General features: G+C 34.9%; 2 protein-coding genes across 8 annotated transcripts in view; one reads left to right on the top strand and one right to left on the bottom strand.

The window, feature by feature from the left end:
* LOC106051324 (neuronal calcium sensor 1) overlaps positions 1-2,522 on the top strand; it is a 107,173-nt gene extending 104,651 nt beyond the window's left edge. For all 7 annotated transcript variants that reach the window (XM_056042859.1, XM_056042860.1, XM_056042855.1 and 4 more), the window contains exon 9: positions 1,047-2,522. In XM_056042859.1, coding sequence (XP_055898834.1) covers positions 1,047-1,148 — 102 coding nt within the window. In that variant the 3' untranslated portion in view covers positions 1,149-2,522. The remainder of the gene's footprint in view (positions 1-1,046) is intronic.
* Positions 2,523-9,735: 7,213 nt separating this feature from the next.
* Positions 9,736-20,892, bottom strand: LOC129928432 (uncharacterized). Its single transcript, XM_056042845.1, has 4 exons — positions 20,869-20,892; positions 18,046-18,162; positions 16,114-16,171; positions 9,736-10,835 (listed from the first exon to the last, which is right to left on the bottom strand). Exons 2-4 carry the CDS (start codon positions 18,145-18,147, stop codon positions 9,910-9,912), a joined length of 1,086 nt encoding a protein of 361 aa, XP_055898820.1. The 5' UTR covers positions 18,148-18,162; positions 20,869-20,892; the 3' UTR covers positions 9,736-9,909.
* Between the last annotated feature and the right edge of the window lie 5,827 nt (positions 20,893-26,719).

The following is a 26,719-nucleotide window of genomic DNA, read 5'->3' on the forward strand; positions in this document are numbered from 1 at the left end:
GCCGGCCCTGTTAAATGTTAATTATCATCCATCCATCCTAGTGGCGCTACAGCCTATGGAGGTCTACAGCTATGGAGGTCCCTGGCCTGCTTTAGCACATCTCTCCATTCTGATCTATCCTGGACTTTACGTCTCCATGCCCGGACTTTTAGTTGTAGTTGTAGATCTGCCTCTACGTCATCAAGCCACAGTACTCGTGGTCTGACTTTGGGGCGCCTGCCTTTTGGGTTTTGCCGGTGAACAATCTTGGCTCGTCTGTTCTCTGGCATTCTTTCGACCAGCCCAACGTAATCTGTTCCTTTTTATTTCCGTCAATATGAAGGGTGTCTTCGTATAGCTGGTATATTTCTTCTTTGGTGCGAATCCTCCATCCTGTTTCCTCATGTATGGCACCATACATTTTTCTGAGGATTTTTCTTTCCCAAGTGTTTAGCAGATTTTCTGAGTCCAGTTTAAAAATCAAATTTAATTAAAAAAATATAAATACAAAAACAAAATTGTGTGTTTTTTTTCACTAAGCTTCCTGCGTCTTTTGAAATAAACTTTATTATCAGCAGAGAAGTCCCATGTTAATTGAACAACGATTGGCAATAAGTTGAAAGACGGTTTACATTTGTATAGAAATAGTCAAGTCCGATAGATATAACAACAACCGACAACTTTTTTTTTCCTCGCAAATGTTTGATTTTATGTTAGTCTTGTTGTTCAGCTTTATAAAAAATGCTTTTATATCGAAACTTTCATGCTTATAGCATGCTCATAGCGCTATGGTCCAATCTCATTTGTGAACCAGTTGTTGAGGGGGGGGGGAGGTATCTGGGAGAAGGTTTTCCATGCCGCCTTTAGGCGCTCAGTAAACACAACCCTGGTCGAGTCAGAAGTGGAAACCTAAAGACCTCCTTGATAGGTAGCCAAGCTAAGCCCAAGCGTACTTAGCCTCTCGGACACACATCCCACATCTTTTTAACAAATAAATATGTATGCTTTGTTTCCATTCTTTTAAGATGTTATTATCTATTTATTCCATTAACTATTTATATCATCAGAATAAAGACGACCAATTGACGTTTGAAGAGTTCCTGGAAGGTTCTAAAGAAGATCCAACAATTATACAGGCCTTGACATTGTGTGACTCGGGGCAAGCCTAGATGACTTTTCAATATGGATGTTTAGTTTGGCCTTACTTTCTCAAATCTTTTCAAAGTCATTTTTTTAAATCCCATCATCTAGTCCCTTTTGCCCCTCAGATACAAACAAACAAACAAATGAAATCCTTCATTTTGATTGGTTAATTTGAACTAACTGCGTGTTGATTGGTTAATCTTCTCCACACTATGTTTTCTATAATGTCAATGCATACATGGCGATATGTTTTATTTTACATACATGTTGATGTCATTTTTTTTTAATTATGGAGCTCAACTGTTGCCAATTATGTGTGGATTTTAATTTAGATGTGTTTGAATTTTTTAACGTTCTTTATAATGCTTTGAGAGTCTGTTAAAAAAAAAAGTAGCTCTGGTTAACTTAGCGACTTTGCCAAACAAAAAATCTATTTTTAAAAATGTGACTAAAGGGCTGCCACCTAGTTGTGCAGACGGTGGATTTGTTTTACCCTGTCCCGGAAGTTGCCAAAAGAGAAAGAAATTTATTTCCCTTGAGCTTTTCTACAAGTCTTAAAATCACTTTGCCGTCTTGTCCAGCTTTACAGGGCAAGATGGGCTTCACAGCAAGTCATTAAGTAATGAAATAGATTGTCTGGACTTGGCAAAACTGTTCTAATTAAACGGGCATTGTGTTGCGGAACCGAGGAAAGTCGCCGAGTGGCTATGAGCATCACCTATGTGTAAAGGCTTGTCTAAACTGGACACTAAACTAATATCTCTATTCAAACGTAACTTACAAGTTAGTTTATGTTTTTGTGCTGTTGGAAATTGTGAAAAATACGACAAAGGGCAGCAACCAGCTGATTTAAGACTTTTGCAAAATTCTATAGTTAGCGAACCTAGGGAATACATTTTCCTTTATATCAGACTGTCACATAGGTCCTAGAACAAAAACATGGTAAATACCGGTATTCAATATTGGTGCAGTCAAGCACACGTTTTTATCTAAGCGACCTAATTTAAAAGATAAATAATATCAAGTGGTCTGATTAATGAATATGTATGATACTGAAGCAATGCACGCCATATCGGAGGAAATATCGGGTAAAACAAGTGTCCCCATTCGTCATATGTATTTAGAGGTTAAATAAAGCAGACAGCATAATTTTATCCTTACATATATAAACAAATATTTATACATCAAACCTTTAAAAGTTGTTTTTGTTTTGCATTTTGAAATTGAAAAAGAATGCAATTTTTTTTTGGATAAACAAATAAAAATACTTCTATGTGAATTGTAAAAGAAAGGTAAATGTTTTAAAATCAAGCATGTATATCATAAAAATAGAAATCAACCAAGCTAAATTGTTTCGTATGTCTGCGAGCTTGTTTTTAATATCTAAACATTCGCTTGATTATAAAATGTAAAATAATCAAAGAAATGGTGACATCTTTTCCTCTGATGCAAGAGAGATTGTTAGTACGAAAGTTTTAAGTAAACAAAAAAATGTCTAGTTTGTATTCTCCTTACCTGAGATCAAGTTATGAAAATAATTTTACAAATATCTTTTCTTTAAAATTATTTTCTAAATTTGAAATATCTAAATGATTTTTTTTTCGATATTTTTAATAATGTCACACAGTTGGGATAATAACTTAAAGGGAAACTCCGATGTTTTTGACAATTTTCGATATAATATGTGTTTTAATGTGCAGATAATATAACCTCACATGATATATCTTGAATAATAACTTAGTAATTGATAGCAATTTCTCAGCGCATCCGAAACGGTCAGATTTTTACCGGGTTTGTATGTGACCTCACACAAACCTATTAATGTAATCTGTTGACTTACTGTATAACGGAAAACCATACAGTAAAGTTTACAGGTTGTGACGTTGCAGGTCAGTGTTGAGGCCTTCTATAACGATGGTCTCCACTCCCCACCCACAACAAACACTGTCGCTTGGTTGTCTTGTCATGACCGACTACACGTAGTCTAGGCTAGCCTTACACTGACCAGTTTCTTAGAATCAGTCAGACACATGATCTTTTTACTTTTTGGGACACGGAGGGATGGGGATGATTTATATACTTGTACCAGTGACTATCATAGCCATGGACTAGGCCGTCACTTAGCCTAACAGACACTGTAAGAATGAAGCAATACGATTGGTTTGATCTAGATTCGCTCGCTTTCAGTATTTTTGAGGGCAGTGACGAAAAAACACAATCTCAAAGAACCTCGTTTTTGGGGGGGGGGGGGGGGGGGATTTTTTAAAAAGAATTTACTGTCTAATTTATTAAATATAAATGTTTCTGAACATTTCAATAAAAAGTGGTAAAATATTTACTTTTTTTCGCATAATTTCAATGATTATAAATCGAATTTAAAAAAAAAACATCGGAGTTTCCCTTTAACCACTAAAAGTTACTTGTAGCTGTTGAAATGAAGAAAACTTTTGAAACAATGAAAAAAGTGTCATATATACACTCAAGAACTATAATTATTGAGTGTGAAACTGTGTTTGCCAATCATATTTGAACAATTTAATTCTGCGGTATGAAAGATATGATTGCAATTGTTTTGTCATTTGTAAGATTTGAAATGCTTTTTTAAAAACGCGTTGTATTTTCATAATTTTAATGTTTTGTTTTGTATCCTCCTGTATTCAACAAATATTTTTAATGTTTGTACTATTGAAACTATTGCGTTCACTTTCTGATTCAATTGAATAAAATGTCAATAACAAAGGAAATGTTTGTTTCTTATTTGTTTCTTGTTCATTTTTTTGTTCAGATCACATTTGATATTGGGGGTGTGTTCATTTCATCCTTGAAAGGTGGAACTGGTTAATATTTGGGAAGTTGTCAAGAGTTATAATTAATTAGTTGTTGTTTTTTCACCACATAATATTGTTATGCAAGCACTCAGATAAAGTTTGATGTCGATGGTGAGAGCACTTTTTGAATGTATCAAATCTCACATGGAAACGTCGTTTTTTAAAAACTAAAACTATATTTATGTAGATTTTGTTTCGGAATAAATATAATTCTAGTTTTAAATAGTTGTATGTTCACACTGTGATACAAACGAGGGAGTTTTATTTTTTGCTTTTCATCACAAATGTGTCTGACAAGCGCTTGGCATCCGAAGCGGGGGTCTCGGGTTCGAATCCTGATGAAGACTGAGTATTTTAATCTCGGGATCCATGGGCGCTTCTAAGTTCACCCAGCTCTAATTATTGACATTAGTTGGGGAAAAGAAAAGGCGATTGGCTGTTGTGCTAGAAAAATGACACACTCGTTAACCGTAGGCTACAAAACTATAGCTGCCCCGTGTTACAATATTTTCTTAAAAATTTACTAATTTCGAAAGGTAGAAATTAACAGGAACTAATGAATCATCAAATGTTATCTTCAGATATTTCTCTTATTTTAGAAGTCATGGTTAAGATACGGTTGTGTTTTGGATGTGAATACGTGGGATTCGGGTTAGAATGAAAGTAGTCATACATTTATATAAGAAACCAAGACTTTAATAAGGATATATGAACATCTAAAACATTAGTTACAGTAACTTACAACTAAATAGCTTATCCAGAATAAATAAATAAATATATAAATATATATATATATATATTCGTAATCAATAAATATTTTAAAACTATTTTTTAATCTGCCTGTTTCTATCGAAGATAAATATATTTCACATCACCATCGTGGTTCTAGATTGTTGTTGTTTTTTTTAAATTAATATTTCAGTTCTGCTAACAAAGAAATTTACATTGTTAGATAAGATTTTTCGAAGTGAACTTTTGGTAGAGAGTTCACTATAGAAATGGGTTATAAAACACACAACCTCTTCATGAGATAAACACAACTGATTCAAACAGCAGCATTGAAATGTTTAATTTCTCTTCAATAATATAGATCTATAGTTCAATAACATTTCACCTTTCTCTATACTTCCAGCAACATGTTGAAAATGAAAGTAACCAAAAGACTTTTTAAAATGTTATCTTGAAAATATCAACCCACTGAATTGATAGAAAGACTATAACTGTCACAGATACCATTATAGATTTATTTGTATATTTCACATTTAAAAGCTTATGTGTAAATAGAAATATAAACCCTTGACTGAGCCTCAGGAATTACCCCACAAATCTAGATCCTTGACAGCGCCTCAGGTTTTACCCGAGACGTAATTACGATGTTGCAAATCTATTGGTTGATTTGAAAATAAATAAAGACATTTTAGCGCCAGAGAATTGACGAGAGTAGAAAGAACGGCAGTCGATGAAAGAATTTCCTAGTAGACAGTCGCGTGTTCTATGAGCTCTGATTTAAAGCCTTTGTAATGTTATTTGTGCTTGTTGATCTGTAACTTGTACATAAGCTGTACTTACGTTTTATATTTAAATAAAGTTCCAGAGTTGTGTTTTAACAAAGAATCTTTTATTGTGAATCCTAGATCGTCATTTATTCAACTATTTTAATTCAAGCGAAATCCCCGGCACCACAACACACGTTGTGACATCTTGCACTCCGACTAATAAAAGTTTATGGACAACTTCTAACGAAATTTATTCAAGATCTAGGACCAATTTCTAAACTCTTTAAAGGAACTTCATTCTTATTTAACGGAGGACAGAATTTCTGTGTTTAACAGGTCAGTTGGTTATCGATAATTCTTTTATAAAGATTTTCGTTAGAGCTACGTCTAACTCACGAAATCTATTATTATATGTAATTGGCAAAAGGAATAAGACCAGTATACATAATAACTGGCAATATAAAAGACCAGTAAAGCAAATAACTGGCATTATAGTCATTATAAAGAAGACCAGTAAATAATCATTTGTCTGGCACAAAGTAAACAGAAGACCAGATTTAACCAACTGTTAAACCAGTAAAAAAAGTACTCGGCTCAATAGATCTATATATCGAAGCTTACGACTCCAGTAGTACTTCTACTGTAAAACAAAGTTATACTTCATAGCCAGTTACGGCATAACTAACATTGATTTGTTATATTCAAAACGTTACTATATTTCTACATTCCAAGTTGGTATATTTTTCAACATGTCTCCAAAGACAAGAACACAAAGATGGTTAGAATTATTTGACATAGCTAAAGAAAAACAAGTACCTAAACCAGATGAATGGGTTCATCGACAGGAAGAAAAAGAATATCAAGCAAAAGAACATTGTAACATGACTTTAACAACAGACATAATAGGTGAAGCCATAGCTTTAGCAGAAAAACTCAATATTCTTTCACATGAACGAGAAAGATGGTTTGATAATAAATTAGCTGAGATAGACAGAGAAGATGACAAAAGACGGCAAGAAGAACTAAAACGAGAATTATTAAAATTGAAAAATACCGAATTCAAAGCTGAACAAAAGAATGATGCAACATTAACAAGAATATACCAGAAAGCTCAATTAAGAGAGCGTACAGCATATCCCGAAGATGGATTTCTCAAGAAGTATATTTTCCGCAAGTACAATGTAATTGAACAAATATATGTACCACAGAAGTACAGACAACAAATAATCAAAGCCAAGCATGAGTTTTATGAAACCAAACATATGAGTGTAACAAGTACTAAGAAGAGAATTGCCAAAGAATATTATTGGCCTAGCTTGACCAAAGATGTCAAGAAATACATTAATAATTGTTCACATTGTCAACATGATTATTGTGAGAAGAAACAAACTCAAAAGAAAAGCAACATAACTAAAACAAAGAACAAAGAAGACTACATAGCCAGAATTGACAACAATGAATCTCTGCATCATGACTCAAGCAAATCTACAGGGACATCACTGACTACTACATGTCCATCCCTACCTGTTACTACATGTCCATCCCTACCTGTTACTACATGTCCATCCCTACCTGCTACTGGTTCTACATGTCCATCCCTACCTGACAATACAAGCCCATCCCTGCCAAGTACTTTCCCATCCCTAACCGCTGATGATGACTTCATACATCAAGACTTGAATAAGACTGCATCTGCATCAAATACTATGATATGCATTGAACATTTTTGCTACAATCAAGACAAGTCTCATGAACCAGAAACAGATACTTATATTCAATCAACTTTGGCTATACCAGACAAAAGAAAAACTGCATCTGCATCAAATACTATGATATGCATTGAACATTTTTGCTACAATCAAGACAAGTCTCATGAACCAGAAGCAGATACTTATATTCAATCAACTTTGGCTATACCAGAAAAAGAAAAACTATGCAACTTGACTCTAACACTCATACAAGTATTCCTCATTTGAAAGAATGTGAGTCAACTCAAGAAGCCATTACAACCAAGAACATTGAAAGTCAAAGAATAGTACATGAACACATGAAATCAAGATATTTTGCTCAAGGAGATCAAGTCAATTTACTGTTACCAGATTAGAGTAACAAGCTATTCTACAAATGGCAAGGTCCATTTACCATCACCAGAAAGATTTCCAACCTGCTTTATGAAATCAATGTCAACAAGGTTACCAGAGTATTTCATGTTCATATGTTTGAACATTACCATGAAACAGATAATGAAAACATCAAAGCAGAAGTTGATAATTTTACAAGCTTAGCAACTATTCCTGAGGAAGAAGAAGAAACATCATCAACACCCATTCCTGAGATAGATGTTTCATTACCAGCATCAAATCAAATTGACATTCCAAAGGTCATCACTCTGGATGATATATCAACATCAAATCAATTTGACATTCCCAAGGTCATCACTATGGATGACATAGCATTACAGAAAGTGAAGGACACTAAAGTGTTTACAGACCATGCAGATTTCTTTACCAGTGTTTCTGAAACATTTTCAGTCCTGCAATTTGAAAGCAACTCAGAGAGCAACAACATTGACAACACCAAGTTTCATCCTCCGTCCACTCAAAGGGCAACTTTTCTTCAGAAAGGAACAAATGAACTTCTTCAACATTGCTGTATTGGCCGATTGAACTCAGACATGTTCAGTCATTGCTCTATTGAACATTCTAATGCAAAGCATTCTGCTACCATTGTTCTACAGCGTCAAAGTTCATCAACCAGAAAATTGAGTTTTGGTTTCGGACAGTTCTTATTTTCACCAAACTCAAACGCGGTTCAATCAGACATTATCTGTGAGATCAATATGACATGGAGACAACAGCTTCATAAACGGAAAGACCTTTTCTTCAAGTTTAGAAAACGCGTACACACATCCATGACGGCAACTCAGAAGGGTTCTGAACTTCACACTTACATTTTATATATGTACTATACCATATTTAGTGTCACTTGATCCATTATCATTCATACTCGTCAAGGAAGAACATTATCCAGTTATATTTAATTAATTAATTAATTTGTCTACTCATTTTTCACAGGAGTTCTATATCAGATTATGTTACATTTTTTTCAGCACCAAGCAACCCACTGAGGAAGGTCACTCATTCAAGATACTTTGTTTATTATGTTTCAGCATCTTTGCATATGACATGCATCAGACATTTTAATTTTTAAATCATGAGCATTTTATTTCAGGTATTTTATTTCAGGTATATTATTATTGCATATATCCTATTATAATAGTACAGATACATGACTTATAATTGAAATTCTTCATTGCTTCACACATATTAAGACTTGTATTACATTTAGTATCATTATTCAGAAGATTGTCATGTATACATCAATTTTTTCTATGTCAATTTTTCATATGCAATATATTTTTCCATGTACACATTTTCACATTAGTACTAACCAAATGAGTTATAATGTCATAATTATTTTTTATATTTCAAAATGATGACATTTTATATGTATTATTTTAACGCATTTTTTTTACCATACAAATGCTAAATGGAGGGGGGGGGTAATATGTCACAGATGCCATTATAGATTTATTTGTATATTTCACATTTAAAAGCTTATGTGTAAATAGAAATATAAACCCTTGACTGAGCATCAGGAATTACCCCACAAATCTAGATCCTTGACAGCGCCTCAGGTTTTACCCGAGACGTAATTACGATGTTGCAAATCTATTGGTTGATTTGAAAATAAAGACATTTTAGCGCCAGAGAATTGACGAGAGTAGAAAGAACGGCAGTCGATGAAAGAATTTCATAGTAGACAGTCGCGTGTTCTATGAGCTCTGATTTAAAGCCTTTGTAATGTTATTTGTGCTTGTTGATCTGTAACTTGTACATAAGCTGTACTTACGTTTTATATTTAAATAAAGTTCCAGAGTTGTGTTTTAACAAAGAATCTTTTATTGTGAATCCTAGATCGTCATTTATTCAACTATTTTAATTCAAGCGAAATCCCCGGCACCACAACTCACGTTGTGACAATAACTATAACTAAAAATTGAACATGTTTATTTGTATAAATGTAATGATTAATATTTAAAACTAAGAATGAAGGTCATGAAGAAGTAACAAGACATAGAGTTTGACACATCCAAAGTTCATAGAAATAAGTGTTACAGTCTAATATGGTATTAAAAAATTTGTGGAAAGAAAATTACTATGTTAATTCGTTCTTCTAGCCCCCCCCCCCCTTTTATGCTAAGATCAAATGAAATCTATCCAGTCTTTGTTTTTCTTAAACTTAAAAGTCATTTTGAGGTAGTAAATAACTTCGAGACAAAATTACATTTATTTAAATATATCTTTCTCAGAAAATATTGGAAATCAGTTCAAAAAATTATATTTCTCTAACGAAAAAAAAAAATTAAATTTGGTATGGCTCTTTCTCTAAAATTATATCAATTAAAAATCCGAGCTAACTCCAGAATAATTTATTTTAGATTTCAAACTTCCTGAATGTAAACATTGATTTAAGCCCCACCACCCTCTATACCCCAGACAGAACACTGCGGCACCACTACTTCCAGGACATGTACATGTTGTGTAAGTGAATTTATACCTGTCTTCATCTACCTGTATTTTATCTTTCCACCGACCAACACTGACCTGTTTAGAACATCCGTGAGGATGTGCAACAAGAAAGGTCAACCTTTGCTCATCTCTAGATTTGCTATATTTGTTCCAGACTTTTTCCCAGATATCTTTGCAATGGAGACACAACTCATTTAGTTTTCTACCTACATTTTGGTCACAAGTAACTGATTTCATTGGACACGTGTCATGTTCAATGTTAACATTATAAACTCTGACTTTATCAAGATTGACCACTGGACTATCATTTCTATCGTAGAAAAGTCTTAAGGTCGTTTGCGATGCTTCAATATCATCAAACACGACATGTGCTGCTGCTTCAACATCAAACTCCCACCACACATTGCTTGGTGATTCTGAAGCTTCACATTTTCTACACCAACATTTAGTGTACCCCCAGTGTGTACTTCCGCTTGTACTGAGTCCATCTTGGTACTGACTTACTCTCCACACTCTGCCACTTCCTATCCTCAAGTTACTTCTGTTCATCATATTGTAAAATGGATATGGTTGAGTTGTCTCTGGCCAAAACTCTGGTCTGTCTGGACTGGCTATAGTTACACCAACTCTAACTGTTAGGTCAGCTGTAACTTTGATAAGCTCATACAAATCATCGTCTTGATTACCCTCGGGTAAATGTTTCATTGTGAATGTATCAATAGGTATAAACTGTGTATGACCTGGATTCTTTCTACAGCCAACAAGATATTTGTGTAGATCAGCTTCTGATTCTCCAACTGAAAATAAAATTAATCATAATGAAAATAATTTCAAATCCAAAATATAGCTAATTGTTAACAAATCCTAGTTAAACTCCCACTGTTCCCCATTTATTTTTTAACTGCTAGTTTGTTGTTGCAGTGCAATGGGGTACTGGTGATGTCAGCATTTGGAGCTCATGAGCCGCCGTCAAATGATCCGCTTTATAAAATTTTAGAAATAATAACAAATGCAGTATTTCCTGTGGCTACGCAGCTGTGACCTACATAATTTGCCATAATTAAAGCACAACCATTGTCCGCCAGTGGTCGAATAAGATTTTCTTGTCGCCGTCTGTGTCTGTCATCGGATTTTCTTTTGGTCTGAAATGTGTATGCCGCGGCCTTTGTGAGTGACCTCCAGCTGTCTCGTTCTCAAGCCGCATGCAACCAGCTGCTCTCTTCTATGCCTAAGCTCGTCTTTGAAACGTTTCCGTAGGGTGCCTCTGTTACGTCGACCAGAGAAAACGACTCCCTTTGGCATACGTTCGTCTCCCATATGGAATAAGTGCCCTGTCCAGCTGCCGGACCATAAGAAGTCCCTCTATACTGTCATAACGGCGTTCGCAAGGACATCGCTGTTTGAAGTACTTTCTTGCCACTGTATGTCCATGATGGAGTGCAATCATCTTTGGTGAAAACGCTCAAGAAGTCTTAGTTGCTTTCTGTATAGTACCCATGTCTCAGATCCACATAGAAGGGTTGAGAGAACCACTGCCTGATAGACAATAATTTTTGTAGGCAGGCGGAGAGATTTATTCCGCCAAACTCGCGTCTGAAGGCGTCCAAAAGCACTACTGGCCCTAGTCAGACTGTTATCAACTTTACTTGAAAGTGAGACGTCATTTAATACTATACTACCCAGATATGTGAAGTGGTCTACCACGTTAAGGGGCTGTCTTTTTACGGTGATCTTTGGGGCTGAGTAGGTTTTATTGGGTGTCTTCAGGAACATGACTTGTTTTCTCGAGGTTTATAAAAAAAACCGAAAGAGGCAGCAGCGTATGCAAATTTATTGTAACTCACTATCAAAAGTTATTTACAAAGTACAGTGGTGGGAGCACGAAGAAAGGGTCGTCCAAAGAAAAGCTAGCTGGATAACATAAAAGAAGGGACCGGCCTCTCTCTTGATATCCTGCTAAGAACAGCTGCTGACAGGGATAAGTGGCGGGAGTTGGTTACGTGGACTGTCACAGCACCTCATAGGACGAAAGTCAAGGGACATATGAGAGAGATGAGGTAACAGTGAAAGGAAACGTTTCTCGATATTCAACGAGATTATCTGCATACTCAGTCTCCACTTCAATTAGGCATACTTTAAATTGGCGATGGAAAAGAGTTTTAGCCACAATGGAGTGGATAATCTTAACTTTCAGTTCCATAACTTTGTAAATTTCTTCAAGAAATGCGCACATAGTACTTTATAATAATAAAACTATTGGTTAGTATCTCCTGATTAATTTTGTTTTTAATATTGATAAACACATTTTTGCACCTGTTGTCGCACCTATTGAATTAGTTGCTTGGTAAAAATGTTCACATTTTAATAGCGCCGATTTCATCTGTAAGTGATGACGTCATTCGTGCTATTTTATTTTTCTTGTGGACTAGCTGATCTCCCCTTGTTGCTTCGTCATAATTTTTTATGACGTAGACTTTCGTCGTAGTTCGTCTGGTGCATTCACGCCATTTGGCTAGACTGAAGAAGGCTGCATCTTCTCAGCTATTGAATTTCTCCTTGTGCTCATGGTACTGGATAGCCTTATCGTTTGCCTTGGATATATTCTTAAAGGATTATCTTGACCCCTGTTTAGGGTGAGTTTAATTCATATTGTATAGTTTTTTATTTGGATTCGATCGTATTCGTATTTTGTAATTAGACTAGAAGATTAGAAGAATCTGTTCTTTATCTTTCTATAGGGGTTCAGTCTTTGGTTTCAGTGGTGAAATGGCAAGTCTCAGTTCTAGGTTACAGGACTGAGGTTTTCATCTCAGGTTTTCTGTCTGATGTTTCAAGTTTGATTTACGAGTCTGAGGTTCCAGATTCCAGATTGCGGATTGTTATATTCAGACCTGGTGGTGTTTTGTGAAGTTGTGAGCTATAAACTTTTATTTGTGGATCGTCAGTGAACAGTATCTTGGCTGGAATAGAGATCTACGTGTATTGCCAGTTGTTGTCTTGTTGTGAACAATATAACTGAACCTTATAAGTTAAGGCAAATTAGTCTTGTTTATTCTTAAATACTAATTAAGTATTTACTAGAATCTACTATTAGTATTGAATTTTCATACCATACTATATGTACTGATATTTCTTTATCATAATTGTTGATCATATATCATGTTCATTGTAGAAAATATCATTAGATTAAATTCATATTTTAATTTAAATCATCATACACATCGTTTATTAGTCTATGTACAAGTGGGTGTGTATGGTGTGACTATCAGGCTGAACTTGGGCCTAAAATATTACAAATTAAAGTAATATAACACACACATTTGCAATTCCAATTGTTTTTAATAACTAAACATATTAATACTGAATAATTTCATGCAAACAAAGACCTGACACATGTCATACTTTACGTTTCGTCTGTTGAAATAGAGATTTTTTTCATATGAAATTTAATGTCGCACTGAAGCACTCAAAATTACAACATTGGCTATATCTACTCATTGCGTTTATCTTTTGAGTAACAACAATTCCAAGGATTCTTCTTCTGGGAGATTAGTCACGTACGAATGTTTTGCGCCTTCCCTGCGTGGTCGTTTTCCTGTTCACCCGATCGAATCAAAGAAAAACAATAATTTCATTTAACAGTTTTTTTTTTGCCTAATTTACATAAGTTTTGTTTGTCGATTTAATGGCTTATGACTATTGTTTATTTCGACAAATGTGCCTCTTCTCTGTAGGATTGCTTCTCAAAAATGTTTAGTAGTCTCTTACAAAGCAAGTTGATTAATAATATTCTATGCCTGCACTAAACAATTAGTGAAAGAGCCGCAGCCAAATAGTCAAAGAGCCTCATGCAGCTTGTGAGCCTGATTTTACATGCCAAATTCAATTTTTATATTATTATACTTTCAAAATTATAACGGTCAAACCAGAGCCAAGTGCGTAACTGTCGAACCAAAAGAAGTCCCTCTATACTGTCCATACCGGCGAACATCGCTGTTCGTAGTGCGGTCTTGCAACCATATGTCCATGATGGAGTGCAAGCATCTTTGGTGAAAGCGTTCTAGAAGTCTTAGTTGCTTTCTGTATAGTACCCATGTCTCTGATCCATATAGAAGAGTTGAGAGAACCACTGTTTGGAAGACAATAAAATTTTGTAGATTTATTCCGCCAATTCATTCCTTGAGGCATCCAAAAGCACTATTGGCCCTGGCCGGACGGTCATCAACTTCCCTTGAAAACGATGCGTCATTCGATACCATGCTTCCTAGATATGTGAAGCTGTCTACCACGTTAATGGGATGTCCATTTATGTGTATCTTTGGGGCTGAGGAGGTTTTATTATGTGAATTCTGGAACATGACCTGTTTTGTTGTTGTTTTTTTAGTTTATAGATAAAACGAAAGAAGCTGCAGCGTATGCGAATTCGTTGACTGCTCCGACTTGTTTGTCCAAAAATTAATTTAATGAGAATACTTCTTTAGAATACTAACACAATGTTTTTACATCTTTCTGCCATTTTATTTTGTTAATAGTAAAAAAGTTCATGTTTTACCCCAAAAAAATCGCATCACTTGATGTTTCATATTAAGGCTTTATGAATATATATTGTAATATTAATGTCTGAACGTAACCATTTGAGAAGTTAAACTGCAAAGACTTTTTTCCAAGCCAAAAAAAGCCAATACTATTAGGCACAAGATGCAGTGTAAACGACTCGACGTGAGCTGTGGTTTTCTAGACTAAATCTTATCTTATGAAGTACATTAAATACAGAGGTTACTTCAAAAAAAAAGAAGATGATTACGTCCTACGCGTGTTTTGTATGGGGACTTAAAAGACTTTCCATTCTAATCGCCATGCACATTGACATTTAGAACTTAAAGAACACAAAAGCAGATCTTTGGATTGGGAGTCTTAACTCGATCGCTTATTTTTGCCATTACAAAAATGTTTCCAAAATAAGTAAATATCTTTCCTCAACAAATTATTCAACCGAGCGAGGCTTGGTATCCTGGTCATGGGCGACCGCATGGGGGTGCAAGAGGGTGCACTTGCACCACCTTGGATTCTGGGAAGCCAAATTCTAACCATTTTTTGGACCATCAGATCAATAAAAATCTAATTAACAACTAAACAAGTAGTGCTTCCACTGGTGACTGAAGTACAGTTGTAGTAGACTAGCCTAGGCTTATCAGGAATTGATGGCTGACCATGTACGTGCACCCCTCTGAATTCTGAGTAACCAACTTTTAGCCAGATTTTTAACACCTTCAAATCAGTTAACTTCTACTAGGAAGCAACTTAACATGTAGTGCTTCCACTGAAATGAAGCTAATAAGGAAAAAATTATTATTGTAATACACTAGAAGAGGCTCATCTGTAGTTCATATCCGACATGTGCGCTTTATTATAGGCTTCAATATTCTATAGCGTGTTAGTCGTGACGATTTGTTTTCACTTGCACACTATTAGAGTTTTCATCATATTTAGTAAAGGCTTAGAATATGATAAAAGTTGGTTGTTGTTTTTTTGTCATCGGGGATAAATTCTTGCCAGCTGTCTTTCGATTTGATATAAGTAAACGTTTCTTTGAACAAGAGTGAAGAGTGCAGTCCTCTTGGTAAATGTATTTACTTCTTGTGGAGTTGCGGTCATTGTTAGCGCTTAATAAAATAGCAGGTTAAACACGTCCACCAGTTTAGGATAGAAGAGATATAAGAGGAAAGTACTTCCCATGTCATGAAAACGTTGATTTGTATCGACTGACAACATCATGAATTAACTGCGTTTTCTTGGTATTTCGGTAATGAAAATGCAGATATCTCTGGCACTGAATTGATGTGTCTAAGTATTGGGGGGGGGGGCGAGGGGGCACCAATTCTTTTCTTTAATATTCTCTGTAATAAAAAAGTTGAAGCTACGACTTTTAGCCATTGGTGGCAACTTACACCCCCCTGCAAAAAATCCTGCGGGCGCCCATGAACCTAGTAATAATTATTGTCTGCATAACAATGATAAAAATAGTTAAGAATAATAATTCTAAATTAGTTAAACAGCGAAAGCCAATACACCTACTTAAAGCGGCGTTTAGGTCACTTCTTTTTTCATCTCTCAAGGTCATGGGTAAATTAGCCTAAACAAAGAAAAAAAGTAGGTCGTTTAAAAAATTCATTAAACAGTTAGGCCTTCATAGATTAAAGTTGTTTTTAAGCTCCCTTTATTAAGCTAAAGACCTTGTGTGAGAACGAATGCTTAGCTTTTATAACTAATGACAAATGATAAAAAAGAAAAAAAAATTACCAAGCCCCAATACTTCCCCACCAGAAAAAAAAATCATGGTAACGCCCATGTATAAATTTACTCTGAGTTTAGAAAATTCTAGTTTGGGAACATAGATCCAAAGTTGGAAACATAACAAAAAAATTATTTTAAAATACTTTTGTTTTAAGACAATACCTCCTTTATGCAACTTATAGAGCGATTGTTTTTATCTTGATAACTAATTAATGTTAGATCAAAAAACAATGGAACACTTTACCCTATATTAAACTATACTAAAGGAACAGTAACTTCCATTTTTTTTTTACAAAGCCGTCTAGGAAACAGGTTCTTTGCGCATGACCTCGCGCATCCTACAGCGCCGACAAAATAAAATGATTGAGACAAAGAAGGATTTTATGCCTAGAAAATTTGTGTTGGCTCTTTTAAAAAAGGTTTATAAAATTTTCTAGCATACTCTGACAAGTCGACATTCTTTAGCAGATTAGGATATAATCACAAAAACAAATTTTCGATCACCCTTGGCGTCAAATTTATTCCAAGTAGATGCTTCTCTTTTGAAGTTGCTGTTCATTTAGTATAGTACCTTGGTCAAACAAAAGTTGTCCCAGTTTGACAAAGGAGCTAGTAATTCTTTTCCCAACGATATACAGCAACTATCCAGGCTCCACCCACCCACCCAAACGTTCTACGAAGCTACGAATTAAATAGAGGTAATCTAAAAAGGCAATAGTCTAGACTAGAATACTGGATCAAAATAGAGAGAGTATTAATAAACAAATAAATATTATACACATATTTATACTGTCACGTATATTGATTTATGTTACTAGAAAACTAATCACAACAAAATCGTTGATTTTTTGGAGCAGCACTTTTCAATTTCTACTATGGACGGATCCAGAACTTTTGAGAGGGAGTTTTTTTTAAACTCTAAACATAACTACGAGAAAACTTTACCTTAACGTATTGTTGTAGTTCTGCCTTGCACCGGTGCGTAAACTAGTGCACAAGCGCACTATTCAGTGCAAGGCATGTATGGATTGTTTTAGAGTTAGACCATAGACATAAATAAATATAGACTGGAAAAAGAAAATAACTTCATGTAACTTGAAAACATGTACATCTATTGTTGTCGGATTTCCGAATTCTGAAAAGTTGCATGATCTTCAGTCTTAGAGATAAAAAAAAAACACAAGTGAAAATATTGTAATACTTATATAGGTTATGGTTGAAATAGATATGAATACTTCATTTTTATACTGCTCATAAATGCTGTATAATAAAGTACACAAAATTGCAAGTCACAAACTTTCGTTTCATAAAACTCTTGTATCGGCCAGTCTATATTTATTTATGTCTATGAGTTAGACTATAACTTCTGCCAAGGCAGCTGAAAAGGAATCTGCGTACAACGAAGGCGGATTGTCGAATTAGTTTTTGTATTTCATTTGATACTAAACCTGTCTCTTTTGTTTATCCTTACTGTTGAGTTGTTTGCCAGAGATTTACAACAATATATAGCTAATAAAAAATAATCATAAATGATTGTTAGATAAATAATGTTCATTAAGAACATGTTTATAGCCTAAGAATTCAATTTTTTTAAATGCACAGTTCAGCGTAATTTGATGCATTTACTAATATTCTTAGATTGTACTCGATAACTACTGCAGCTAAAAGTATCCACATGAAGTACATAATTCACGTGTCTATTAGCGTACTTACAGTATTGTTATCATTTCGATCGTTGACTGGCGCATGTTCAGTATTGCTGGCAATAGAAGTGTGATCACTTTGAATTTGATCATCACTTTGAAAAGATGCCATGACGAACTGAATTGCCTGCAAGGAAAAACATGAAATACAAGATATACAACTCATAATAAAAAAAACAATTCAGCTTAGCCGGTGTCAGGGAGAGGTATGGCGAGAATGAATGTTAGTTTGTTATTTTGGTATGATTGTTATATCCCTTTGTTATGAATGCGAAGTGTTGCACGTGTTGTGAACTGAGTGATTAAGTCTTCGTTGAATGTGCGAGAGAATGTGTTAAGTCAGTAAGGTCTTGCTCCCGGTCCAGGAAGGTTGGACGTTTGTCCTCTTCTTGTATTTTAATTTTTGTTGTTGTACCAAATCTTTATATATTGTATTATCTAAACAGTTCACCCGAAATAGCTTTCTGTGTGTTGCACCAAGTGGATTGCATCCTTCCGGTAAAGTACCTCGGCAGAGAGCTGATCCATAGAGAGTGGCATTATGTCATCAGCAGCGAGTGTCCGACGCCTAGACAGATACCTCTGATACTTACGTGAATTCACAATCCAGTTTGACCACAGACCATTGTCTACTAGCAGATACACTGTCAAGACTTAGCATAGTTGTAGTAGTTATAATTGTTAGAATTCATTTTTTTTTCCCAATATTATGTGAAACGTGCCTTTATCTATTAGAGATGGTATCTTGTCGTATATTGTTGCTATACATAGGAGTTGATCTTTTCTTGTATGTTTGCTGTCTTACATATTAAATATTAACATGGGAAGGACTATGCCTGCCGACTTCAAATTGTAATTTAACTCTCCATGCCACTATTTTTTTTTCTCATTTATTCTTTTCTCTCTTTCCCTTTGTTGTAAATAGCTGGACATATTTCTTTTGTTAGGTTAATAAGGGCTATTTCACTTTCATGTACATTATATACATTTGTGTGTAGATATATATGTTTATATATATATGTATATAAGTATGTGTATGACACAGTGTGTGTATGTATGTATATATTTGAATGACTGTTATTTAATAAGTCATATCGTGAGAGGGGGGATGTCAGGGAGAGGTATGGCGAGAATGAATGTTAGTTTGATATTTTGGTATGATTGTTATATCCCCTTGTTATGAATGCGAAGTGTTGCACGTGTTGTGAACTGAGTGATTAAGTCTTCGTTGAATGTGCGAGAGAATGTGTTAAGTCAGTAAGGTCTTGCTCCCGGTCCAGGAAGGTTGGACGTTTACTTCCTGGACTGGTATTTATGCATTTATATATTTATAAGTTGATGGACTGGTGTTTTGTGTATTTCATAAGAGTGATATAATAGTGTGCTTTATTAAGTATTAAAGTATTATCGATATTCGTGAATATGAGGAGTTAGAGTTGATGTATATTAAGTGTTCGTATTTGAGTTAAGCAAGTATTGAATTATAACTGAGTAACCAAGAAGTACCAAGCAAGTATTATTTAATATTCAAGAAACCCCTAGTGAGCCAAGTTAAGAAACACAACAAGACAAGAGACAAGCAGAGCATAGCAGCAGCAGCAGCGTATATATATAAAGTCGAACCCTGACAGCCGGCAGTGACATAAAAGTCGCATATTATGTTAGAATATCTTATAAATGATATAGTTTAGCTAAAAATCATTAAAATAAAGGTATTTTAATGTAAAAAATGAGTTAGAAGGGGGTATGGGTAAGTCTTTTTTTTTTGGCGGCGACCCTCAAAGCCTACTGTCAAAAGTATTGGTCTGCCCGGTGGGGAGGGGGTGATTACATCTATCGCCCCAACCACCTGGTTCAACCCTCTTTCATTTTATATTTACTAATGATTTAATTTGAGATTAGAGTGTGCTGTGACATATTAGGCCTATACAAATGGGTTCAAATAAAAATGAGTAGCTTATATTATAAAGATTCTCAACTAATTTTGTTTCCACACTATGATTTCTGTTTAAAAATTGGACCGCCCCACCCCACACTCAAAAATCAAGAGTGGGGAGGGCAATGATGTACTCGCCTACCCCCGCCAGCTCCCCACCGCCACAGAATCGGCCAAGATACCAGAACTGGAACGATATAATATAAAGATTAGTTATTATATATATAAATAAGATCAATAAGTGCTTTTATCGTATAGATATGTAACTACTTGTGTTAACAAACTGTGATTTCTTCGCAAAAAAAATAAAAACCGCCCCCCCCCACTCGAAAATTAAGGGTCGGATTTATGCTATCGCCATCACTCACACCACCAAATCGGCCAACATACCAGAAGAGAATGACATAATATTTAGATTGGTTAAAATATCAATAAGTAGCTTTTTATCATATAGAGATGTAACTAATTATGCTAACAAATTGTGATTTCTGCAAAAAGAAATTGATTCGCCCCACCACCCCACTCGAAAAAAAAGTTGGAAAGTAAAAAAAAAAAATAAAAGTAGGCCTATTTAAATAATTATTAATAGGCATTTATGTAAAGCGCAATCAATCAAGATAAACATTTAAATTTATACTAAGCCTAGATTAACTTATTGATGTAAGATTGAACACTACGACTTATTAAACATAACTTTAATTAATATTTACCAAAATACTAAATTTAATGCTTTAAATGTTTATATAAATTAATTTGATGATTATATTTCTGCGTTTTTCAATGTCTTTTATTTTTAAAAATTGTTGAAAAATAAATATTTGAAAGCTGGAATGAGTGATTTAATTAGATCCAATGAAAAATTGCAATAATAAATTATTGAAAAAAAAAATTACGAACACAAAATATTCCAGCCAAAAAAAAAAAAAAAAACAGGGTTGCTTGTCTTATTACTAATGTCTATGGTTGCTTTACGATTTGTTAAGAGAAAACGTGACTATAGATAATAATTCTCACTTACCTACAAAAATAATAGCTCTACAGTGTGTTTATTGATACTTTTTTTTCTTTTTACTGCTCTGCATATATAGATTGCTTTCTCACAAAAGTGTAAACCATGATTTTGTCTTATCTGTACACTGAATGCGAAATTTCAAATAATCATCATTCTAAAGTATACGCTATATAGTAAAATGCGGAAATTACAAGTCAGGGAATTTCCGACATAAAATATTTGGAAAAAACTCGGAGATATTTTTAGATAATCATCTCGTCTTTACGAGTAGCAGTCCACTCAGCCCCCCCCCCCCTTTTCCTTTTTCTTTTACCAATATTTTTTTTCTGAAGAAAATATAGTAGCGTTTTGGGTTCTCATTACCTAACTGCGGTAGGATTAGTAGACACCTTATAACACCCAGATTATGACAAAAAGGCAGTGGCGTAACTAAGGGGGGGGGGGGATGGGGGGGGAGAATTTTAAAATCCCCCCGGGCCCCCACCTGGGGGGGGGGTCCCCCAAACGGGTGTCCGAAATAAATTTGTAAGTACATAAATTAATAAATTTGATTTACAAATAGTGTCAACAGGTGTTTTTTTTTCAACATTAATGTATTAAATTTATCACAAAGACTAAACCTAGATCTAGGTCTATCAGTACGTTGACTTTGTTGACATTTTAAAAATATTTTTTTCCCACAGAGATCAAAGTTTTTTTAAAGTTAATTTTACGTTTTAAACTTTGTTGCCACGAATAAAACTGCATGATATACAGCGAATTCCAGGTATCTTGTTACCTTTACTAATAATAGATCTAAATGGCGAGTATTTTATGGCTACACTAATTAAACTTGAAGCCAAATTTACAGAATCGAGTATAACAGATCTAAAAGTTATTCTTAACAATGCTAAAATAGTCCATTTTTCGGGTTTGACATCTATAATTTCAGAATTAAACTTCACACTCGAGTTATTACCCCTCTATTAATCTTTCCTCCATTCAATAGAAACTCCCTTTTTATTTCCATCTAATCCTTTTGCTTTCGCACAAAACATAAACAACAAACTATGACGTAATATCATATAATATTAGCACATCCTTCCTTTTGAAGTTATTATCACACCCTTCCTTTTAAAGTTCTTAAGAGTGATATCTACTAGCAGGGCCGGCCCTAGCATTTGCGGGGCCCTATGAGAAACGGATCGCCTAGTCTGGGTAAGGATAAGCATAATGTCAAAATTATTTTTTTTTTTATTAAAAAATAGGCCTACTTTCGTCTTTGCAATAAATTTTTATCAAATGAAAGCTCGCAATGCCACTTTTATTAATTGGCACACCAAAATGTCAATTTGGTCTATTCTTCAGGAGATCTGAATAAATTCAAAAAAAAGTTCAGGACTTTATCGCATATTTTGCCTTTTCATGAGATTTCCCGGAGGCCCTGGAAAAATCAGGAGGTCGCGAAAACCCTGTTAATTTTTTTACGTTATAATGGTTTAATATAATACTTAGAATTAGCGCGGGGCCTATGAAAGCGCGGGGCCCACTGCGACCGCATAGGCTACTGAGGCCTAAGGCCGGACCTGTCTACTAGGAACTTTAACAATTTGCCCACTTCTGGTTGTCTTGACTGGCACAACAAGTTCTCTAGACGTTGGTCTATAACTGTTTGTTTCGTTTGTTCCAACAGTTTGCAGTTCATTGTCTTCATCGGTATCATAGTACCCAGAGATGTCTTCATCGAAACTCTTATTCAAAAAGCGTTGATTTCTTCTGTATGTTTTTCCATCGTTTGTCTTTATGATGTAAGATCTGGGTGCTGAATGTTTTTTTATGACAACTGCTTTCTGCCAAGTTTGACCTAGACGAACTCTCCGACAGAATAATCTTTAGGTAGTCTTGCTTTTGCATCGTATTTCACTTTGCTTTTCATCTGTCGTTCGTTGAGTAATGTCTCTGCATTTTCAGCTACCGATGGTTTCAATAGTTTGTGATCAGTTGGAATGATTCCCTGAGTCTTCTACTCGTCAGCAGTTGTGATGGTGAATACGGCAGTCCACTTATCGGAGTATTTCTATACTCGAGCATAACGAGATATGGATCTTTCCCACTTTTGTATGCTCTGAATCCTTTTGCTTTCGCACAAAACATAAACAACAACAATGACGTAATACCATATAATATTAGCACGTAATCTTCTTCATGCAGTGGAAAATTAAGAATTTTTTGCCTATCTTGAATTCTGGTCAAAGCTCCTGCGACCAATTAAGTTCAGAAGAAACTACAAAAGTCTGGACTGCATATACGGGAAGCTGCTAAAGAAATTAGTACCCTTTCATGCTTTCTGCAAAATGATGAGAAACAGACAAAAACCCAATCCATCGAAAAAGCAAAAGAAGGTAGTGAATACTATGGATTCCCTGTAATCAAAACAACCAGAAGAAAGAAAAGACTTGATGGGAAGTTGAGTTCTAATGTAGGACTGTCAATAGAACTGCAATTCAAACGTGTTGCGACAGAAGTGCTGGACAAATTTCATATGGAGATGAAGGGCAGATTCCAAAGGCTGGAAAGAAAAAGGATACCTTTGGGTTTTTTCTTGAACCAAGACACCTGTTAGATGAAGACACGCTTATGTCAAACTGTGTTACTTTTCCTGTTTGTATGATGAAATAAATGGAAAATCGCTTTTTAAATGATGTCATTGATGCACGAGCACTTTTCATCAACAAACCAGTAATACAATCACCAATAGACATATTTAGGTAAAAAGGCTTCATATGGTAATTATGTGTGCTCAAACCTTGCAACCTCCTCCGAATACCGCTACTCAGGCCACTTCCATTACGTCATGTGAGAGATTATTTTCAAAGCTCAAGCTCATCAAAAACTATCTCAGTAGCACAATGACGCAAGAAAGGCTTATCATGGCTTTAATGTCAGTGAAGTCACAAATACTAGAAAGTATCGATGTAGTTGATGTTATAGATGTCTATGCTGCACAGAATGCACGACGTGAAACGAGAGTTGTCACTTGTGCATTATTTAACTAATAAACAACGGCAAAATTCATTAAAAGAGTCCTCATGATTATTTTTTGTTAAGTTTACTGATATACTGAACTAATTTGATTTTGAGCTTATATATATTTGCGTACATTATCTCATGTCATATGTCGAATGTCAAAATGCAAGGGGCCCCCAAAGAGGTCAATCCCCCGGGGCCCCCAAATCCCTAGTTACGCCCCTGCAAAAAGGTAGACGAAGAATTGATTGACGTCATAGGCAATAGAATCGAAAAAGAGGCTGGGAATCCTTAGCCCAAAAATATGGTGTAAAATTATAAATGTTTCCTCGCAAGCACAAGAAATTCAACAACAGTCTTTGGACCTTATGATGACAGCGTCTATAACTAACAGGTACAACACCATTTAAGCTACTCCTGGAGATTAAGCCATTTTAGCCAACTAAGAAACACTTATGCCAAAACGACGAAGATGTGTAGACTTAAACCTAAATACAAAGAGGCTTTACTCAAATATAAAACAATCTTGACAGTATATGTATTCATAAAATTTTAAACATAACATAACGATATTAAATAGCATCCAGAAAAATGTGTCAAGATTCTTCGACACCTATACATTCAATCTAATTGCTGCTTTAAAACAGGAGAAGGAACAACCGAGTTTTTAGCATCGAGACAGATCTGAGACAGGAGTGCATCTTATCTCCCTTCCTTTTCCTCCTAGCCATCAACTACATAAAGAGGAGAGCAATGAACCAGACTGCCTTTGGTATTCCATGGCGTGAACAAAACCGAATGAGGACTGGGACTTCACCGCTGACGTTGCACTACTCGGGGCTACAAATAAATGCATACAAGAAATGACGCAGAGCCTAGATAGAGAGGCACCAAAAATTGGCCTCCGCATAAACTTGGATAAGACTAAAATTTTGAGAGTGGGATATAAGACAAAGGGTGCCATCAGACTTGGAGAATCAAAGATTGAAGAGTTGGACAAGTCCGTCAAGTTCACATACAGGTGTTAGAATTGAAGACAAGATAAGTACGAATGAGAGACATGAGACAGATAAGACGTGTATCTTAGTGAGTTACATCTTGTTGAAATGATCATTTCACTTGTGTTTCTACTTACATCTACTGTTAATTTGAATGAGTGTATTTTTTTATAGTAAAAATTGCATTAAGTTTTGTTTTACAAGAAGTCATTTCCCGTTTATTTCTAGTTCTACAATAAGAATTTACTAAACTTTCTTTTGCTTAGTTGTACTAACTGTTGGAAGCTACAAACCAACGATAGAGTATCAGCAAGAAGCAATTTTGTTCAAATCTTTTTATTTCTCTAAACCCAAACCCTATATAATGTATCCAAACAAGAACCACACTATCACAATATAAACCAATGTTTGCAAACCCTTTAAAAATCATATGTCAGATAAATAGACAGATAGGTAGACAAACATACACACAGACAGAGTGAGTCGATATAAGCTTTGTAGAAATATAATCATTCGATTATACTTTGTTCTCCTTAATGTCAAGTCAAAAAATGTGAGTTCAATCAAAGTTAGTCAAAAATGTTAGATGCTTCAGGGCCAAAATCTACATAAATCTCTGGGTCAACTGAAGAACATTTATAATTTTATAATAACTTTAAAAAAATGTGAAAATTGAATAGGCAGAAGTGAATCGATCATTGGGTGATGATCCTCGATCATCAGGGACTTATTATTGAATTATTTTGTGTATTATAGACAACCGTTTATACCAGTAAGGATTTCAAACAGTGCCAATACATACACTTTATTTCTTACTTCAATAGACATTTTTAAAATTACGATTGATGCACACTTAATTGGGCCTGCACAACAAGTTCTACAATTCAAAGCAGGTTGTCATCTTTCTTTACCTTTTCAATTAGTGATAAAAGAAAAACAGCCAATAGATGTATCTACTGTTTTTGACTTCGCTACTAACCTAGTTAGACTTATGCAGTTCAACTAGGTCTAAATTGCGATGTGCTATACCCATTGATAAAATAGGCTTTAATATTAAACAAAAAAAAAAAAAAATTGAAGGAAACAGAATTATAGTCCGTCAATGTTCAACGGTAAGGCCTACTACCTTTTATCACTATTGGTAAGTAGTAAGAAAATATATAATAGTCCTAATTAATATATATATAGGCTTACGTGTGTTTGTTACTTTAAAGCTGTCATAGCTGTCGTATGAGCACTTTTTAAGCAGTGAGTATAATGACACCACTATGTGTAGCCTACCTGAAGAAAGCAGTAACTAAATGACATCAAATTGGATTTATTCATGTGACCCCCGTTAGCTTAAGAAAGAAGCACCTTGACACAAATGCCTTTCTTTTAACTTAACCGTCTACTGACAGAGGCATGGGCTGCACGATGGCTAGATTTGGGAGGGGACCCACCATCATGCTCTAGGCTTGAACCCGGGCCACAGTACATTCCGCTTCGCCCCTGTATCTACGAAAAACCATTTCAGGAAAACAAAGACGATATGTGGAAGATTTAACTTTCATTGCATAAATTTTGATTTCAAGCATGTTGAAAATTGTGCTTTCATTGCATGTCTTTTAGTTTCTTTTTATTTTACATTACATTACTGGAGCAACAGTGGGAGTCTAGTACCATTGAAGCCATCAGGGCCGGTCTTAGGAGAAAGAATAAGCGAATATTTTGTATTCGTTTAGGTGGTGGC

This window comes from Biomphalaria glabrata, chromosome 9 (assembly GCF_947242115.1).
Source record: "Biomphalaria glabrata chromosome 9, xgBioGlab47.1, whole genome shotgun sequence".
Lineage (NCBI taxonomy): Eukaryota > Metazoa > Mollusca > Gastropoda > Planorbidae > Biomphalaria > Biomphalaria glabrata.

Excerpts from the sequence above, each read along its gene's own strand:
- LOC129928432 (XM_056042845.1), bottom strand. The coding sequence starts at position 18,147 with ATGGCATCTTTTCAAAGTGATGATCAAATTCAAAGTGATCACACTTCT. Across the intron at positions 16,172-18,045 it reads ATCGAAATGATAACAATACT|GCTAATTTACCCATGACCTT; the intron begins GTAAGTACGCTA and ends TTCTTTGTTTAG. Across the intron at positions 10,836-16,113 it reads TGACCTAAACGCCGCTTTAA|TTGGAGAATCAGAAGCTGAT; the intron begins GTAGGTGTATTG and ends TTTTATTTTCAG.